Below are 21,641 nucleotides of genomic sequence, written 5' to 3' on the forward strand. Positions count from 1 at the left end.
CTACACAGGGCATTTGAGTAATTTTAACTTGAAGCACCCTAAACGTCAAAGCTCTCCAAAAGCCTGAAAAATGACACCTCATGGCTGAGGGGACAAGTCAAGGGTAGTGCAGGCAATTCATGCTGGCAGCCAGCCCAGACCGCGCCTTTGTTTGCTCTCACTGTGGGTCTGACAAATCCAACAGAGCCTTTTGCTCCTCGGTTTTCCTGTGTGCTTAGACCTGATGCTCTAAAACAGTCTTCACAGGCAGAACTCTCCCTTGCCTTGGCTTGTGTGCAAACCACGTCTCTGCTTTCTGATTTAACCAAAATTTCAAGATTCCATAAAATTTTGACTTTAAGATTAAGGCAGATGAAAGATAAAACGGTAGAAATCATAAAATGATAGAAAGTTTTGTGTTGGAAGGGACCATAAAGACCATCCAATTCCAGCCCCCTGCCATGGGCTGGGACACCTACCACTAGACCACGTTGCTCCAAGTCCCATCCAGCCTGGCCTTGAACATTTACAAGGATGGGGCATTACTTACCTCTATTAACAGAAGCACTACAGAGTCTCTCTGGGATCTTAGCTCACGAAAGTAAACAATGCTAAAGGACAGTACTGAAAAGCATGCTGTAAAAAAGTGACCTGGCTCCTGGTACAAAACACCAAGTTATGGCTGGGTGCTGGAGGAGACATAAGCCTAAAGCCTGTCTGATCTCCCTGAGCACTTTCTCTAGGCAGATACACACACAGGTCTGCCTTTGCAGCTGCTGTTGTACCTATCCAAAAATCCCCAGCTCTACTCTTTGGGGTCAAGTGTAACACATTTTGTGTTGCTTACTCAGTCAGCTGTGAGGGAAAACCAAAAGTCAATCCTGACCAGCTGAACCATGGGAAAGCTGCAAACCCAGCCCCTCCCCAGAGAAGAGGCATCTGTGCACCTGGAGCTCTGGCTCCACACCAAGCAAGCCCTGTGACCCAAGAAGTCTTCTCCAGAAAAGGAGTTTTTCCCAGGTGAGGGAGAGCCCTTGCCCATGACTGTGACTGCTATCATTGCTCCTCCTTGCCTACCTGAGCACCCCCAGGCAAAAAGTGAGAGCCCAGAAGAAGACTGCCCAACATGTGGATGTTGGGGCAGATGGGATGGGGATAAGACTAGAGCCTGCGAGCTGGGATGGGACCAGAAGCAGGACCTAGGTGTGAAGGCCAGAAGGAGCTAAGTGAGGAGCTGGATCAGCTGGGGTTGTCCCAAGCCCAACACTGGAAAGCAAGAACCTGAGAAGGACCAGACTGTGCTCAGCTATGGCCTGACATGCCCAGGTCCTCTCACAGGTGGGGAAACAGGAGATGGGAAGAGTGCTCCCAAACAAGGAGCACAAATGGATTGGTTCTGAAGCTGGGCTGAAGGTCAGGAAGCCAAAGGCCCAGCTAGTAAAAGTGTCAAACACAACTTTCACCCCAGCACTTGTGCAGCTCAAGGCTGGTGATGGGTGGCCAGAGTGTTACAAGAGGGAAAGTCATGATTCAGCAACACAGAAACATCCACAGCAGGGCAGAAAATAAAATGCTTTCAAATAACATGGCCTGCTCGCAGGAGTCACTGTCAGAAATCCTGCATGGACCTTCAGGGGTAGGCTTTTGGTGGATATCAGTATGTGACAAACCAGCAGCCACAGAACCCTTCCCCGCTGGGACTTACATGAGGGAGACGGTGAAGTGGAAGCGCTGCCGCAGCCCCTTGAAGGTGATGAAGGACTGAGGGGGGAAGCTCCTGGTGGTCATCTCGCAGTAGGGCCGCTCGTACTCGCCCGGGGGGCACTCGCACTTGAAGCCCCCGATGAGCAGGTTCACACAGGTTCCTCCGTTCTTGCACACGCCCGGAGCGCAGCGGCCAGAGCGCGCGTTCACCTCGCAGTACTCTCCTGCAACGGGAGGAGCAGATCAGGGAGGGTGGCACCTCACCCCAGCACCAAGCTGGGACACTCAGCTACCCAAGTGGCTCTGCTACAGCTCAAACTTCTGCACCTGATCCCCTAAGCAACTGAAGTACAAGCCTGTGATTGCCGGGGGCAAGAATGCTGCATCTTCTTCAAGTCTGAATTTTCAGGGAAGTGTGGAATATGACTTGTTGAGCAATACTCTTGCAAATATCCAACAACATTGGCCTATGGTTTTCAGATTCTTTGGCTGCTTCCAAACTGAGTGACAAATACAGACCTGGTGAGAGATCGAAACGGGAGGAGGTAAAAACCCTGCACATTTTCTGTCAACCAAAATATGTGCAAATTGTTTTGGTGTTCACTATAGTTGGAAATTGTGTAAAACAGATAAATGGTTGCACTTTTTCTTGAATGGGATTTGGCTTTGCTGCCCATGGTGGCAGCAGGACATGGCTCAGCTCATGACAAAGCTCTCAAAATGTCTATAGCAAGAATATGCAGGATACAGATGACATAGGGATTGTTTCCACCTTTTCCCACACATGCATCCTGCAGGTGATGACAATTTTCTGAACCCTTAAGAGAAGGGCACATTAACTCTCCACAGAAGTTATGGATTCTGTATGCCACTTGCTAAGTTGTTTCACCCCTAAATAATTTGTCTTTATTCATCCCCAAAGCATGTAGTAGGATGTGTTAAATACAATAGTAAAGAATGCAGTATCTTGCTTTGTATGTATGCCATGGGTTTCTGTCCTGCACTCAAAATCTGAGAATAAATCCCAATTAAAAAAAAAAAATGTACAGCGGATATTAATTTTAAAATATCTGCTGTGGCTGGGACAAAAGCAGCTGCTGGATTAATCATTGTACAGAAACCCAAACCCTCTGTGTCAGTTAATTAGTTAACATTGGTGTTTTGACATGTGTCTTCCTATGGTATGTTCACATCCCACATGTAAAACTGGTCAGAGAAACTGGAGGTGGCATATACAGTTGAATTTAAACCAGTAACAGTGTCTGTCAATTAAATGTAGAGCAATACTACTCAACACAGCCAGCTGAAGGAACACATTTCTAACACTTCAGTGCTTGCATGACTGAAGTCACCGGCCACCAGATGATACAATTACATTGGGACAGGCTCTTTACAGTGCTCAGCAAGAGGACAAGGGGCAACAGGCACAGAGTGAAAAGCAGGAGGTTCCATCTGAGAGTGAGAAAAACCTTTTATCCTTTGAGGATGACAGAGCACTGGAATGGGCTGCCCAGAGAGGCTGTGGAGTCTCTTTCAGTGGAGATATTCAAAACCCATCTGGACATGATCCTGTGCAGCTTGCTGTGGGTGAACCTGCTTTAGCAGGGGTTTGGAGCAGCAGAGACCCCTTCCAACCCTGATCGTTCCGTGGTCCTGTGACTGATCCAAGCACAGTTAAAACCATGAAAACACATTCCTGCAGGAAAGTAAAAGCAGCAGGAGCTGTGGGCAGTGACTCATTAACAAAGGCAAAATTAAATGGAAAGTTTTGTTCCATTTAGTGCTCTACAGCCCAGCTCCCACAGGTTCCCACGCCAAGGCTGCCCACACTGGGAGGCAGGCTGAAGGCAGCAGCACTGCTGCACCCGGAGCTGGGTCTGCACCTCCTTTCTGTGCCAGGCTGTAAGCTGCCATGGTTTGCAGCTGGTTTAGCCACTGCCCCAAGGGCAGTGATCTCTGAGATAAGGTAGGTGGGCAGCTTTGTGGTTTTGGCTCTCCAGCTTTGCTGCCTTTTTCTTCTTGCATCAACATCACTTGCCTTTCAGACCAGGTACGGCTTAAGGTGGCAAAATGCAGGAGCAAACACAAGACTGCTGTGATCAGGAGCCAGGCACACGCCATCCAGGTGGGGCCAGCTCTGGAGGATGGACCTGCTCTGTGCATTACTCTGAACTAATAACCCACATAGCCTTGAGTCCAAGCCTATGCTTAGAGCTTTTCCCCTTCAGCACTCATGTTCCTATATTCTCACTTTAACATATTAAGTGAAATGCTGTGAAAATCACTTGATAAATATCTTCCTGTTTCCATTTATCAGCTCTACATATCAGGCAAGATTATATGGATACACTTTCCTTAACATTTCTCAATGTTCTATAATGTGTTTCTTTTGGAAAAAATTGTATTTATCATGCAAGACATCCCCTCAGTACACTGGATATGGTGCACACATGCATCGGATGTTTTAAGAGGACACTACAGCAAGAACTTGTTGATGATCCACTGCATAACCACAGCCCTTATACACATATCTTGTGTACCAAAACTCTCAAAAAGGTGGAAAAACAAAATTCCTATAGAAAGAAGAAACAGAGGTTTGTTGTTTTAAAAAAAGTAGCAGGATATTTTGTGAAATAACTCCCTGACTCACAGAAGAATGTAATCATCAAGGCTTTCTGGGAACAGAATGATGTATTTTGTAAAAGCAAATAACATGAAGGCTTGAACACACAGAGAGAAAAAGGGTGAGCTGAAAGGAGAGATTCCTGGCATTACAGCATGCTGTGGAAATGCCATGGCAATACAGAGGTGAAATATAAAAGCTTAAGCTGGAAGTCATTGATGGTTCTGTATCAATTCTGTGATACAACAATAATGTATAGACCACTTGTTTAGATACCTACACAGGCATAAAAAATTGAAGAGAAAAGTTTACAGAAAAGTTATATTAGTTTTATTACTTCTTTTCATTATGATGTGTAAAGAAGTAAATTAAAATAATATACTTCAAGATTCTTTGTCCTATATTTATTCAGTTGTAGCATCATTGATGTCCCAGTTACTAAAATTATTCTGAATTCTCTTAAGTCTGTAATGTAAATGAGAACTGCATTTGATGCATATTCTTTGATGTTGAATTTTCATATTTTATGTGTATTTACCAAAATATATTAAAATAGTGGTTTTGAAATCTCAACAATAAATCCAAGGTGTCGCTGTACCTCGAGGCACAAAGGTTACCAAAAACCTTTTGTTTTTTAAACTTTGAAACCTTAATTACCCTTTTCTCCAAAAGTGCCTGGAATTATTTAGAAACAGAGCATTTTTGCCTTTTGGAGTAGCCATCTGAGCAAGAATTTGAAGCACTGCTTTGATCAGAACTGGCAACAGAAGGCACCTTTGTGTCACCCTTGGGTTTGTCACTTCCAAGGGCAGGTACATCCCCTTGGACACACCACTGTCCCACAGCTCTGCCTTGCGGGAGTTTTGAGGCACAGACTAAAAACCATCCTCAGAATTTGAACCAAAGCCTGCATGGACTTGAAGGAAGAGCTGGTTGCTGGCTGGAGTCAGAAGGCCCTAAGGGAAGAGCTACTTGGGGAGCAGCAAAGGAAGGAGCTGCATGTGCCAGCCTTTGGGAATGAAAAGCGCCTGTGTGCCTGCTTGCAGCTGAAGGTCGGAGGGCTGGGATGTGCCATCAAAAGGGTGGCCTTACAGTCTGGTAGGAAAAAATAGTACAGAAGAGGGAGAGCTGCTGTGGGGTCTGGAGGGACTGGGACTGGGGTGATAAAAGCACAGCCCAAATAGTTGTCACACACAGCCTGAGGTCAGTCTGTGAGACTGGTGATGGCAGCATGGCTCAGCTGCTCACCCAGCCTGTGAAACACTCCTTTGCTCCTCACAGCATTTCCTTGACTAATATAATTTCATTTTTCACACTGACTTGCATTTTAGGAATCACTGAGCAAACTAGTTACACATCACAGCTCTGTGAGATCCAAGCAGGGGATGTGCAGCTCAGCCCCTCCAGCTGCTAAAGCTAAAGCATGCACTCTCAGATAACACGGGCCCTGGCTGCCTGTTATCTGCCAGCAGATTGCTGGGCTTTGAAAAAATTCTGCCCTTGCCAGAAAATGATTTACTGTGACATGGCAGTAGCTGAACTTATAGGCTCCCAATTAATATTGATGACTGTGGCTTTTCTGCAGCCCTCTATGTAGTGCTTCCTTGAGATCAAAATGTCATAGTTGCTTTGGACACTGCATCGTACTCACAAACAGCCTATCTTTAATACATACGTATCCTCTTTGATTTTAGGACTAATGTTTTAAAGGTGTTAGTAATAAACTGCCTGTTAAGTTTATGTAAGTGAGGACACCATGATAGCAGGTGCAAAATAACAAGAATAGGCAAATACAAAGGCTGGCTAGATTTGGTCTTCCTCTGACCAATTCCAAATGAAGTAATGAAAGTTTAACTAATACACAATAAATGGTGATGAAAAAAGTGAAAATAAATAAAAATAAGCTGTCATAAAACTTAGACAACAATCTCACAATTGCAAATGCCTTGTGAGTTGAATGTTGTGGGTTTCAAGCAACACACTGGTGTGCACCAATGAGCTGGTCTTTGCAGAAATCTGACTGTGGTTTTGCTGATGAGTTGTTTGACTTTACAACAACGATGTAAAATGTTTGAAAGCCTGCTGGAAACAAGACTATGGCATCAAATAATACAGAATTCCTCTTCACATCAGTTTACTGCAGTGTGTTTCATCAATACACCGGTTTAGGGACTAGCCCTCAAATTTTTTTACTATTCTCTGATTATATTCAACTGAAACAGTACATTAAATATATATTTACACGAAGCAGCAAATTTGCACTGATGTTCATTTTTCATCAGTTTCCCTGGACACATTAATTTTTTACTCACTGTCTGTAATTGTTTGAACTGATTATTTTCTCCTTTCCTCATCCTACCACTTGCTCTAGACACATATTAATTTTCTCTATGTTTATAGTTGCTTTGCCAGAACATATAGCATGTTGAGAAGCTGATTTAAGCAACCAACCTAAAATTATGTACTTTAAAGTGGAAAGGAGAATCCACAAGAATTAAGGCAAAAGGAGAAACAACAAGAAATAGAACAACTAAATTCTTCAAACAATTCCTATTGACCATTTGCCCTAATAAAGAACCAACTACATTAAAAACATATTTGCTGTCTTGCACATTATGGGAAATCAATCCTCCCTTTCCTCTAGTAATTAAAGCTCTACTAACTTTACATGACAATTGGCAGCAAAGCAATCTGTGCACTAAGAAATAAGAAGGTTGTTAAAAACAAATTAGCTGCAGAATCAGGTTGGAAATCTCTGCTGGGACAAGAGATAAAGAGGTTGGGATCCTGCACTTTAGGGGTGGTTTCACCATCGTTCAGATGAGTGGGAGTTACCACAGTCCCCTCCTTTCCCCAAGCATGCTGCAGTTTCCTCCCCCTCCCTTGTGCAGGCATTCATGTAACCCTGCAGTTGACTGATTTGTGGAGCTAAGATGGCAAAACACTGTTCATTTCTTTATTGAAGTGTTAGTGATCTTCAGATTAAGTCCATTCTAGGACTGATGGGATGAATAGCACAGCAAGCACGTGGGAAGGAGCCTGGACCACACACCCAGGAATTCTTAGAAAGGTTTAACTGTTATGGAAATACAGCTTTAAGCCATTTTAGATGGCTCATGTGTGAGTCTAGTAGCTCAATGCTTGCCTTAGAACTGGATTAACATCTCCAGTAGATACCCACCTCTCTCCACTGATTGTACATGGATGTACAGCAGGAAAAATTGCCTAAAACATAGGTGCAACTCAAATAATAAAAATTAGCACTGGATTTTGTCCATAAAGGGAAACTAATGACTTGATAAAGGGAAATTCATGGGGAAATCTGTGTTCATAAAGGGAAATTCAGTGGCTCTGTGGTGCTTGAGTCTACCCTCAGAATATACTGGGAGGTCATCTTCTCAGCAAATTGGCAGCAAATTACCAATGAAATATGACACAAGCAAACAAACAACAAACAAACATCTACTGGGTTTATGAGAGAAGTTAGAGAGCTGCTACCTAGGAATATTAGTCAACTCATCCTGAATGATGGAGAAACTGGATCAAATAGAAGTTAGAAGCTACTGGTGTACTAGTGACAGAGATTAATTAGGGGACAAGGAAATTCGTGTACCATTTTACATGAGTCTCATGACTTAGAAGTGTTATTTGAGCAACAGACATAAAATCTGGGTTCCTTAGAAGTCAAGGGCCAAACCCCTCTGCCACTGCAGAGAGGCCATGCAGACTCCATACTATGACACTGATGGTCATTACTTTGTGAGGTTTCTAAATGGCACTGCTACTAAACCTTTAAACTTGAAAATACATTTTGGTCTTTTCTTTTACTCATTTGTTTATTTTTTTAGAACTGGGACTGATCTAGGTTAATTAAAATTATCCCAAATCCTCTTACAGGGAGAAACACCAGCTTAAGGTCTATTTTAGAGTTTCCCTCCTTTCTTTTGCTTTCTGCTTCCTTTGCTGCTTTCTGACTTATAAAGTCATATTATGAGAAACAGGTCAAAGTAAAATAATACATAAATACCTACACAGACATACTCCAGACATAGACACTCAAACTGCTGACTTGCAGTGACAGCTGTCCTGCAGAATTTCAGTTGCTAACCATTCCAGATTTAATATTATGTATTTGCAAGAGAGTGACCTGACCTTATAACACTAGGCAAAGTAACAGCAAAAACATTCCTGTCACACTGTGCATATAGCTTGCCAAGCAGTTCTCTTGAGGTGATATGTAGAAATGAGTCTATAATAAGATACTCCAGAAATCACCCTTTTATCTCTGGATCTGCTTTAGCTTTTCCGTGGGCATAAGGACTAAGCTCTGAGCTGGTGGGAAGAAACTGTGCAGATACCTCTCTCTTGGATACAAATAAAAGAGACAATACATGTCCTTTACCATCACACTTCTCCATTCCCTGCGCTTCTATAAAGTTCCCCCTAGGCACCCCTAATAACTCAGATTCAGATTTTCAAAAATAATAATACTCAGCCAAATAAGGGTCCTAAGATTTTTAATCATTAGATGCTTTAAAATAATGAACATGAGAGGCTTTTTATTTTATTTTATTTGCCTCTGAAGCTGTGGGTGTCATCTGCTGGCCCCAAGGTACATGAGAGCTCTTGGTGGTCAAATTCCAGCCCAAACTGTCTGTTCTGAGGCAGCTCCTATTCCTACTCACACCTCAACAGGATGATGCTACCTGAGCCTTCCTAGTTCCTCTTCCCACCAGGGTCCTCAAGGGAAACCTCTGCACCCTGGCTGCTCTGACTTCCTGCAAGCTCCTGTGAGGAGGAGGAGGACCACCATGAAAATGTCCCATGGGCCAAACAGGCAAGGGAGAGGTCAGGACCCCATTCTACCTGCTGATCCATCCCCACTGGAAACCAAGCTGAACTCTGTTTTACAAAAGCTAAAGCAGCAAAAGCAGGTCTCCATCTCTCAAGCTGCTCCAGGCTGTGCCCACTGGCGCAATGCCCATGCAGAGCAGCCACTGCAAAGGTGCCTGGCCCTGTGACAGCCCCAAACCAGGCCCAGGATCCCAGAGCAGCACCGGCCTGAGCAAAGATGTTCCACTTTCCCTCAATTCCTCCCCTTCCCTGGTCACAAAACAAAGCAAAACAAAAGACACCCTGCAGAGAAGGGTGGATGGATGGATTGATGATTTGGGCTGTTTTGTGTTTTTGCATTTAAATGAGAAGGAATAACTGGGGGAGGTGCAAGGGAGAAGAAACAATACTGAGGAGGATTAGTGATATTTGGGGCACATCTGTTGGAGAAATGAATTAGTCTGTGGATTCAGAAATTATGAGCATGTTCTCAAGAAGATATATGCTCAATGCCGCGTGGTCACTAACGTCATTCTCCTATGCAATTTCCACCAGTGTCAGCAAGAACAGAGCATAGACAAAAGTCACAATTGAATACTTGTTTTCCCTCCCTTGTGTATTTGTTGAGGATTAAAAATACCCAGGCATTAAGTTTCCACTCTATCTACACCAGGCAACTCACCTTTCACCTTCCAGCCATGAGGCCAGAATGGTGTGAGCACTAGAAGTGAAACCAAGATTTATCTGGAGTACTGTGATTTTTTTTCCTGACAGCACCATGGTAAGCAAGGAGCCAGATTCTCCATTTAAGGAAACACCCAATTCTGAAGCCCACCTTATGGTTTGCCAAAAAAAAAAAAAAAAAAAAAAAAAGAGGTAACTCATGATTTTCCAGCCCATGGATTGGTGCCAATACCTCCAAAAGAAGCCCCAGAGGGTTGTTTTGGAGAGAAGGGGCACATGCTCAATGGCAAACTCACAGAGAGGCATCTCTGTGTGGAACCTGGGCACTGGTGTCCTGCAGTGGGCAGGGTGCACACAACGTGTCTGCTTTCCCCCTGCTGCCTGCTCCCACAGCACCAGACATAATCACCCCCAGGCTTTTGAGGAAATGCTGAGGAAAAGCACTTTTTTGGGATGCTTTAGATGTGGTGGAGGAGAAAAACCCATAGAATCACAGGATCGTTTTGGCTGGAAAAGGCCTCTAACATCCAAGCCTTTAGCCTGCCACACTTACTTAACAACAAATTTTTCCCTGTGGGGTCCAGTCGGTAATTTCTTAACGTCTTCATCTTTAATCTTGGCTGACTTGACAATGGTTGCTAAACTCTCTAAATTATTGAACCATTTATTGTAATGCACAGGGCCCTTGCAAGGTGTCATCTCCTTCTGCATTTGACCTGTAAGGTAAAGCTTTAGAAACCTTTTAGGTTCTGTCTCTCTCACAGAGCTAAACACAGTACAAATCTACACATGAGAAAAAAGAAATGCACAAAAATTTCCAGTTATGTTGAACTCTGTGGCAGATTTACATGTAAGACAATTCATCATAATGCAAATTGCAGTGATTTGGTGTAAGATATGGTAATGAAGCAGTGCCTTTCAATAAAAGCCTAAGCTTTATCTCTGGATGTATTATCAGGGGGATAACATTATTATAGATGTCAAAGATAAACCTCAAACTAGATTATGCCATTGTGTCTGCAATTTGCATTATTACTTGGAATAAATCTCTTCCTAAAAATCCCACCTTAAAACTGGTGAAGAAGCTGGAGGTGTAAGAACAAAGCATCCTTTTGCATAACACGTTCATTTACAGAAGAATATCCCTCCCTCCATTTGTTTTTAAGAGGCACAATCACCCTCTACCTTTACTATATATTCATCTGATATTATATTTTGTTTTCTCGGCTCTCTGTGCCCATTTGATTCCTCTCCAGAAGTGTTACTTGAGGAGGGGCATGTGGAGGGAGCCAAAGGCTGGAGTAGCCACCATGGCTGGTAGGACAGATTCCCTTTGGGATGACCTTTGCAGGCTGATCCATATTTGTATCCCTGCACGCCTTCAGGCACTCCAGCATGGGAACCACCTGCCAGGCCTAGTTCTCACCTCCTTCCATGGGCAGCAGTGAGGTAGAAGAAGGGGACAGGCTCATTGTGCTTCTGCTGAGATGACAAGAAAGATTATTTCATGCCACAGAGTTGCAATTCTTCCTGGGCACCAAATGCCACCACCAAGACCATTAACTCCACAAGGCTGCTGTTCCACGGGCTGTTTTGGCCTCCCACTGGGCTTTTCAAAATACATTAAACTGTTTATGTGAATGAGGAAAGCAAGCAAGGCGTGGTGGCAGGGGCAGGGGTGTGTGTGCAATAACATCTTTTATCAACAGGAACTCAGGAGCTGGAAAACCAGACACATTTTCAGGCACCATCAGGCTTCCTGCTCACTTTCAGCCTGGTTTCCCTAAGCGGCTTTCTACAGAGATCACCAAAGGGTTGCAACTCCCAGTTCCTAAATTGGTGGGCAAGAGGAAAACTCTTAGCACTTGTTTTTGATCAAGTCAGCATCTCAAAGCAGTTCAAAAAGAGAACACATCTGCAAATAACTCATAAAGAAGATGAAAAATGAAGGCTAAAGAATCCACAGAAAAGATCAGTGTCTTCCTTTCAAGGGCAAACATTGCTCTTTTCTTTAGGAGAGTTCAGCCCTTATTTCACTAATATGCCACTTAATTTTCTCCATGTAACTGTTACAAACATGATGATTCAGCTCACAGGAGACAAAACAGAGAAGCCATCTCCCCCTGTCTCCAGCAGCCCGCTGGGACTGACTGCACAAGCAGCTACCTCCACACGTCTCCACTAAAGGAGGGCTGGTGAGAGCATTTTGTGTTTTCCATAAAATTAGAAGTTTTCACAGGAAAATCACACTCTCCCATTTTCTGTGTATTCCATTGCTATGGTAAATATCATGGCAATTTAGAACCAGGCAGGCCCCAAATCAAACCATGCCCCCTGACACCCTAGGTGGTCCCAGAAGCTCTGGTGGAAAGAAGCGTAATGGCCAATTAGCGTGAATAACTGAAGATAAGCCATAAAATATTAATAATGCAACAGAAAACCATGCTTAAAGTCAATCTACCATTGTAAGTACTTGTTAGGAAGCTAGGAGTTCAGAGCTCTATCTTTTATTTTATATGAGAAGTATCAGCTTAAAAGAAAGGTATGCTTAAAAGCACTGTCTAACCATCTTTACTGTGACTCATAGCCCAGTGGTTTAGCATCATGGGATAGGCAGCACAGGCAAAACAATCTGATGCTGATCAAATTCTCACTGTTATACATTGAAAGAAAATTCTGAAAAAAAAAAATCAAAAATTCCCCTTTGCTTGTCAAATTAAAAGGATTAAGGTTAAAAAGATAATCCTGTAATCTTGTGTTTTGGTAGCCTCAAAAATATTTGGTACACATCACAGGAACACAAACTGAAAACAGAAAGCAGCTTAACCAGGGAAACTGACTTTTTCTTAATGAGTCATGAAAAAGGGATTGTAATGTCACACACATCTTGCACAGAAAATCTCAAAATCCATGTATTTTTAAACCTACAGAACAGATGGAAATTCAAAAGTTACTTTCTTAAAAAGTGTTTTTAAATGAACTCTTAAAAAATTAATCCAGCCAGCTTTCATAGCTTGTACTTAACTATGCTTACAACAGTCCAGTGAATTAAAATTCAGCCTTTTTGTTAAATACCATTCAATTTTAAAGTAACCTTAAATGATTACCATCTTATTAGCGTTAATACACTTCATTGTGTCAATTAGAATGTTTAATTATTAATATAAAGCATTAATCTTCATATCTTCACCTTTCTTACAATATGCACTTCAGTTGTGCTGACCCTTTGAAGCCGGCCTATCTAATTAAAACATGCTTTTTAATTATAGTATATGAAAATGCTGTATAAAAGGTCTCATGCTTCTCTACGGAGAATTGAGAGACAGCTTGAAGTAAAGTATCTTCATCCTGAGTTGTAGACAGTGGGGATTCAGCCTGTGGCTGCTCTGGAAGCCGCGCTCGGGGGCACCGTACAAAACCCGCCCCAGGAGGAGCAGGGCTCGATGCAGCCACTGAACCATGATGCTCCAAACAAAAGAGCATTTGCAGCAACAATGAGGTTGTGGTTCCCACCACGCTCTGCACAACTGTAATTATCTTGATGTTCAAGGCCAAGTGCCTCAGTCTGGTGCTCAACTGTCGAAACTTTCAATCATCATAGCACAAAGAACAGAGACACAAGAAATTATTTCATGCTTTTTTTCCTTCCTAACAGGATAGCATCCTGATACCCTCATCTCTGCGCCCAACCATCCTTCCTGCCACTTTCCCATTGTTTATCCACTGATGAAAACAAAAATGTCTAATTTGGGAATTATAAATATATATAGCGAAGTCCAACATCTTTTTAATAATTCAGTCTTACTGCTTCCCAGTTTTGTTTCCTAGTTTTTTATTTGCAGACAGGGAAAAATGAGCCCCTTTACTTTGATCCTTGGAAGCTAAATCTCTTTTCTTTTGTTTTGGAAGATCTAGACTACTTCACTTCAGATGTCCTGGAATTTTTTATTTGTTGTTGTTGTTTTTGGTTTTTTTTTTCACCTTTGATCTGCTGTGAACACTGTGAGGGTGTTTTCAGAACATAAGGTATACATAAGGAAAAAACCACTATCTCATTATGATTTTATCGTCTGCACAAATAACTTATAGGCAAGTTTTTGGGTTTTTCTCCTCGTTTCTCTCCTCCTTTATTCTTACCTGATTTGTTTCCAGTGAGAAAAAACCACAACCACTTAAGGGGTACTCTAACATATGGGCTGTTTTGACATTTAACAAGTGTATGTTTGGGTAACGAGAATGCTCTTGCGCAGCTTAAAGGTTATCCAGCTAACCTTTTTGAAATTTAACAGTGGGGAAAAAAACCTGAGAATGCTCTTGCGCAGCTTAAAATTTTATCCAGCTAACCTTTTTGAAATTTAACAGTGGGGAAAAAAACCCCTACATCTTACATTGCACAAGGCTCTACTTGGCTAGATTAATGAAAACAATTGTAAACTATGGTCACAGAGAAATTTGCTGTAGTTTAATAAACTGCTGTTTAAAATATTTTAATGAAAACAAACCTCCATGTGTGTAATTCCTGTCAGACCAAGGATCTGCAATGCATATACATGTTCACAATTATGACAGTGTGTGGGAATTTAACTACATCAGTGAGGAGGGGTTTTACATGTACCTATAAAATTATAATATCAAATACCTCCACTTTGATTAATTACACTTCACTTCCAACGTTTTTTGACCAATGATGATAAGAAAATGCACTATAAACAAAGGTCTTCAAAAAGCCTGGGAGAATTGTGACTCCCATTTAGGTGTGGCAACAGAAATACCATCAATATAAAACCAGGAAAATAATTCAAGAAACTGCTCAAAATTGACAGAGCAATGTCATACACAATAAAGTACAATAAAAGAGATTTCACATGCCCTAGAATAAAGGGAATCCTAAATTTGGACCAGTCTGTTGTTAACCAGGATGGCAACAGGAAAGCTGAGGTGCTCCCTGTGTCTCTGCCACTGGACACTATGGAGAGCTCATACTCCCAGCACATTTCCTTGCCAAGGGGTGGGAAGTGAGGCCAGTGCCAGAGGCAGGCAGGTACCCACGCCAGCTCAGCAGCCTGCCTTGCTCACACAGAGCAGGCTGCCTGACAGTAAACAGGAGTCAGCTGGGCATGGTGTCAGGGTCAAATGTGTTCTTTTCACAGCAGCCATTTAATGAAATTCAGCTTGAAAAAAATAGACTGAAACCAATGCTAGCCATAGCTGATCTTCAGAGGTCCCTTCCAACCCAAAACATCCTGAGGTTATACCTGGCCATCAGGGCTAGACACTAAACACCTAAACTACTGCACTGTAGAAGAGCTGGGGCAGCACTTGTCCCTCAGCTGCAATCCTGTCCCACCACAGTCTGTGCTTGCAGGCCTCTCATGTCCACAAGCCTTGACTTCGTACTGTGCAGCCCACAGCCAAAAACCTGCCTTCTCTCCATCTTCCACTGTGATCTCACCAAGGGTATTAGGGGCCAGCAAGTGTAAAAATGTCACTGTGAGAATGGAACCATCCTGAAACAGGTTACTGCCTGAGTTACCTGGTTACTGAATTCTAGCTACATGCTACTTTTACTTTTTTTTTTTTTTTAAATCAAAATCTGGGGAGAAAGTGTAAAATTATCAGTGATAGACTTTTCGACTGACAATTGAGGGGAGTGGCTAAATGAAGAAGGGAAGAAGAAGCCAGCCCCACAGCTGTCTTATGGAGAAGCAAAAGAAGATAAGCCATAATCAGTAAGGAGGATTTCCTGGACACGGAACTGTTTGGAAGAGCTGAATTCATAAGTATATTGGAGATTAATTACTAAGGTAGCTCCTGAAACCAGAGCTAAGTGATTACATTGGTGCGTGATCTGCTACTTGCTGCTACAAAGCACCCATCGTGCCTCCACTGCAGGAGCACACAGCAAGAACATGAGTCCTGTCAAATAATTATAAAACTAATTAAAAAGAACAGTAGCACAACATGAGGTCTGTAGCTAGGTTTCCACATGATAGCAAAGGACTTTGATCAGTGCAAATATTTCCATGGGCAAGGAAGATAAGACACAAGGCTCCAGATGAGGCCTCTGAACCCCCCAGCACTTGCAGCAGGTCAGCTGAATCAAAGACCATCCCACATGCAGCACCTTGGGGTGAGGGCAAGGAGGGTTTGGACATGACTGTGAAAACTGTGCAGCTAGTTTATGCACATCAGGAGGAGGGTAATGCAATACAACTCTTTGCCTGGGTTAAGAAAAAGCATAGCAGATTGCTGTGAAGGCTGAAAGCAATGTACAGCATTTGAGAGCTAAACTGTCAACAAGTACACCACAGTAATCCAATTAGGAAAGGCTCTTTGCATCCTGACAAGTGAGCGTAGGTTGAAGATTAGCTGAAGGACATACCCTCCAGATAAAAACCCACCTAGAGAAATGGTAGACGTCTTCAGTGAGTCCTGAGAATCTGATATAAACTCCAGATTTGCAACATTCATCTCCTGTGACTTGGTGACAGATATGGACAGGAATATAATAAACAGAAACGTGACAATAATAGACTTCAGAATCTGACTGAATTTTTTTACTCTGTTTTTATTGTTTTACTTATCTTCTGGAGGAAGCAGTCATGCAGTTGTGATATCTGGGCCACAACCCCAGTGCAGCATCACGTGGATCCAGCTGTAAGGCTGTAGTGTGCTGGCCCCATCCCTGCATGCATGAACAGCAAACCTTGCCACAAAAAGAAGCAAGGACCTGTTTTAACATGCACAGCAAATCCCAGAGTTAAACACACCAGGTGAGTGGGTGCACAGACTTCTGCTGAGAATCCGTGTCAGGAAAAAATGCTTTTCACAGGGATCCCCCCAGGTTTCCAGCCATGGGCAGCCCAGGAGTAGCCCTTCCTCAGCTGCTCTTGACTTGCTTTTGATGCAGTCCAGGACACAATTGGCTTTCTGGGCTGTAAGAGCACATTGCAGCTCATGTCCAGCCTCACAACCACCAGCACCTCTGAGTCCTTCCTGGCAGGGCTGCTCTTGATCTGTCCATCCCCCAGTCCGTGTTGGTACCAGGGATGCTCCAACCCAGGTGCAGGACCTTGCTCTTGGTCTTCTTAAACCTCACGAGATTCTCATGGCAATACTATGCGTTTCTCCAGCTTGTCCAGGTTCCTCTGGATGGCATCCCATCCTTCAGGTGTGTCAATGGCACCATGCAGCTTGGTGTCGTCTGAGAAACCTGCAGAGGGTGTGCTCGATCCCTTTGTCTATGTCATTGATGAAGGTAATAAATAACAATAATTATAGCCTTTTCCAGCTTTTACACCAGTCATGCTCTGAAAAGTGTTTGGAGAACTTAAGCTCTGCTTCTGGACCATCCACCTCCCTGCTTTTGGGGTCCTTGCAAGCTACCCAAGTCCTGTAAGCACTTGGGGGCTTGGAAGGGGCTGGGAGGAAACAGAGGCACCTGGCTGTACACAACTGCTGCCAGTGTGGGGGCACAGCTTGCCATGTCTACACCAACAGAGATAACTGCTTAAAGGCAGAAAAGGGCTGATGAAATAGAGAAGGTTGAAGATGGATGGAAACGACTGTGCTGGGACATCAGCCAAGAGTACTAATTGTAAGGATGGATCTTACAATAAAACAATTATTTATCTTTCCATCAGATGTAAAGAAGCTGCAGAGACTCAGGTCCACAGCAATGAAAGGAAATGGTGCTGCCCTTAAGAAGACCTAGATGCACAACAAGCATCAGAATAATGGCATGGCATAGCACTGCTGAAAAGGAAAAAAAATAATAGAAAAATATCTGAACCTTCAACACTGTCCAGACCTTCACTGGCATGCAATCACCCTCCACCAGCTTTTTCACAGTATTGCCATACAGAAATTGCAAGGTAAGGCAACCAGGTATTCTACTCAAGGCGCTGAGAAACAATGAAAGTTAGTCAGCACTCTTCTTCAGTTTTTCCTGCATCCAAAATCAGCAGAAAACCTCATAAAAGCCCATTAAGAGTTCAAATTCTGGAAATACTGCAAATCATCCAGCACTCTAATAATTGTAATTGTATTTAAAATCTTAAAATTGACGGTATGTTTTTTAGAGTATTAGACCTTGCCTAGGTTTTTATCTCTTTAGTATGTAAAACCATTTGGAGTCCAGTAGCATAACTCTGAAGACCTAGACTAAAAGATACTGTTAAGGCAGCAAGGATACAAAACATTTCAGTATCTTTGTTGTGTTCCCTTAATATTTGAATGAAGATCAATGAAGCTGTCATATGGCAAGGACAACGGACATATTCATGGCAGTGTTTGTGAATGACAGAATTTCTTGTCTGGTGTTTTGTATTAAAGAAAAACTTGGTCACAGCTGCTTGAAAATGTTGTCAAAGCCCCACAGACCAGTAAGGATAACCTTTGTTCATACTTGCTGTCACAAAACCACAGCCTTCCATAATCTAAACAAGGAGTTAAAGATGCAGTAAGGAAGGAATCAAATTTACATTTGCTGTACAGGATTTGGCTGTTACATACCTGTGATCCCAACAAGCTGCAGAAGTGCAACTGAGAGTGGAATTTCAGACCTTCTTGCACAAGATAAAACACTCATTATGCTACTGTGGCTGCCAGATTTCTCTACCTGAAAACTGAAATTCCCTGAAATAAATCTCTCTGGCCTGAAAAAGGAGAATCTGGTATCAGAGTGAGCTAAGAAATTACTATCTGAAGAATGGATATAAGTAAAGATAAAGCAGAAGATATCCTCACATTTACTTTTATGTTCTATGTTTGCAAGAGCCAAACACTGAGAACTTACTAAGCAATATGATTAGGAACTTCTGGCAGTATGCTGAGAAACCAGCTATAATTACATTCTCATGACACAAAGTTTGAATTCATAGCAGGCACATTAGATGTAATGATTCCTTATGTCAATATGGTATCACAAATACAAATTAGGAGGGAAAAAAGTGTAACACGCAGAAGATCTCTAATTGCTGTATTTGATTACTGGAAGATTTGCAACCACATAAGATTTCTCCTCTCTCTGAAGTGAAATCCAAGGAGAGATGCAAAGGATATGGGGAATTCTCTGATGGTCTTTTTCCCCTACAAACTGCTCCTAGCTAGGGGTTGCATAGCAAAGGAGGCAGTGAGAATGTGATAATGCTAAGGAGAACTGTGGGAACACTGAATTTCTTCTTTATTTCAGGAGTTGGTGGGGTTTCTTTTCCATTAGAGCACTTTTGTTCTGTGTTGATTAAATTTTGCTTTTTGGGACCATGACCATAGAGCAGAGCAGTCTTGGTGGCTGCGGAGCAGGAGGACCACAAGAACAGCGCTGGAGGAGGCACCCACTCATGGCAGGGCAGGACCAGTGGGAATTCACACCCAAAAAGGTGCTGACCACTGGCCACAGTGGTGTGCTCCATAGCAGGCACCAGGATGAGGCTGGAAGGAACTGCTGTGGCATCCATGCCCCTAAAACAGGTGTTGGAAACATGATGAATTTGCACTTCAGGGGTTGCTCCCTGGGGAGCACAGACAATTCCATCCGTGTCTTAGCCTTCACCTACAGCTCATCTCAGCTGCTTCTGCAGTGCTCAAAGATATATGAAATGAAGCTGGAAAAATTATACAGGCTTCATATAGTGTTAAATAAATTTGTTTGCTTAACTAAAATGACATCCTTTAACCTTTAGTCATGCACACAGCTCTCTGCCATCAATGGCACAACTATTACTGTGTACATTGCTCACTTCCCTACACTGATTTGTATATAAAGAAGTTAAAGAGCTTGTAAGTCTGAAAAAAAAGAAAAAGGATTAAAAATATATGTACTTCCTCACTCATGTCCTTACATCACAGGAAGTGAAGTGAATTCCAAATCACCCCAACCTAGCCAGTAATCAGGTTTCAGAAATACCTTGTGGAAGCTCAGTTTACCTTTGTGCCCGTAACAGAAGACTCCTGAAGACAGAGAAACTTTCATCATGTATAAATGACTAACAATTACATGGAAGCAAATGGAGGGCTTCAAAGCAGGGTAGAAAAATGGAGGGAAATTCCATCCTATTAAGATAGGACATAATTGTCTTGTACAGGAAATAAACACTATATTTTTAGCAGGTGACTAGTGAGATAGAATCAGTACAGGGTTATGATTGTGTAGTGATTTCTCACCAAATTGCAGCCTATCTCCCTAGAGAGATGACAGATCTTAGTATTTTCTTATAATTAGTTTTCTATGTAGGGTTTTAAATGGGAAATGGAAACATGAGCGCTCCCGAAGCAGGCTGCATTTCATAGACTATTACCATTCATATTTCATCTTTTACAATTAATTCAAAGATTTATAGGTACCTCATAATGGTATGTTACTACACCAAGTTAGTACCATGATAAAATTTCAGTAATACCAGAATCTTCCAAACTTCAGACTTGGCAATTCCCTGCTCATTCCAATTTATGGCCACTGCATTCCATGAGCCAACACACACTGCTGCTATTGAAACCAACCTATGCTATTTACATATCAAATAGATAGAAAATCTGGATTGCTGTAAACAATAAATTCACATCCAAGCTGAAAACACAATATTATGATTAACAGTTATAAACTGAACTTGCAAATGCATAGGAATATATTTAAAGAAATTATTAAAATCATAGGTAAAAGAACAATACTTAAAAGAGATTGGGACAAAATTCAATAATGTATCTTCATGAAATATTTCTGGGCATAGATTACTTGTTGATAACATTTTCAACCTTGCTCTGTAAAGGGGATGAAAATCAAGGAACTAATGGCCACCATATCTGGGTAGATGTTTGGGTTTGATGAACAAAACATTGTAATGCAACATGGAACTTAAAGGCATCAAAGTAACTTCAGCCAACCACAGAACAGGTACTAAATTTCTACTGCATTTATCCAGTGATAAACCAGAAATATTCTACAATATTTGCATTGATTTTTGGGATAAAGTAGTCCAGAGCCCCCTTTATCATGGTTGGAAGTGTTTTTCTCTGTCCAATCTGAATGTGATCAGACTGTTCTTCCAAAGAAGTGTTTCACTCAAGTGTAGTTAACTCTGAAACCTAAAGACAACAAAGTGATAAGCAGTGCCCCCTCCTTAACTTCTGACCACTTTAATATCCTGACAGCAGGACAGTTAATTTTTAACTCAACAACTATGCACTGAAAAGAGACTTACAGATCAAATCCTTCTTTGTGTATGAATAATATGGTGCTTCTCTTCTAAATATGTGCTGTTTGTTCTGACTACAGCATTAAATATTAAACACGTTCATCAATTATTAATATAAGCTTATTATCTTTCATTCTAAAGTATATTTAGTCTTTTTTTCCTGAAGATTTCTAGCAAGAGATTCTAAAAACGTGATGGAATGCATGTCATTCCAAAACTAAGACATGGATGTATTAACTTCATTTTTAGGCATACCTTTGGTTAATGAATCTTGTTACTTCCTATTTACAGTACAATAGTATACAAACATTTTTAATGAAATCTACTGATCATAAAATCTATTTTGTGATGCCCAATTCCGTGTGTATTGTGTATTTATGGATAATGGAATTTAAAATGTATTTCATTGTGGAAGTTATTAATGAGAAGCTTGGCATGAAAGTAACTCCTCAACAAACACCAAATATCCCAACCATCTCACAGTTCTATTCAGGCTTTCTCCCATCAGGCAAAAAAATTGTCCCCATCTTCTTAGAAAGGTCCTGCTGCCCCAAGCCCTGCATAAATTTGAGGGAGCACCTCCTGCCCCCATGCTGGGAAAAGCCCAGTACCTTTGCTGCCATGTC

The 21,641-nt window shown here is 42.0% G+C and overlaps 1 protein-coding gene across 6 annotated transcripts in view; it reads right to left on the bottom strand.

The window, feature by feature from the left end:
• Positions 1–21,641, bottom strand: part of CELSR1 (cadherin EGF LAG seven-pass G-type receptor 1) — a 164,026-nt gene that overhangs the window by 73,286 nt on the left and 69,099 nt on the right. For all 6 annotated transcript variants that reach the window (XM_041405441.1, XM_041405439.1, XM_041405436.1 and 3 more), the window contains exon 3: positions 1,685–1,907. In XM_041405441.1, the coding sequence (XP_041261375.1) occupies positions 1,685–1,907 (223 nt within the window). The remainder of the gene's footprint in view (positions 1–1,684; positions 1,908–21,641) is intronic.

This window comes from Onychostruthus taczanowskii, unplaced genomic scaffold (genome assembly GCF_017590055.1).
Source record: "Onychostruthus taczanowskii isolate IOZ18803 unplaced genomic scaffold, ASM1759005v1 scaffold23, whole genome shotgun sequence".
Classification (NCBI taxonomy): domain Eukaryota; kingdom Metazoa; phylum Chordata; class Aves; order Passeriformes; family Passeridae; genus Onychostruthus; species Onychostruthus taczanowskii.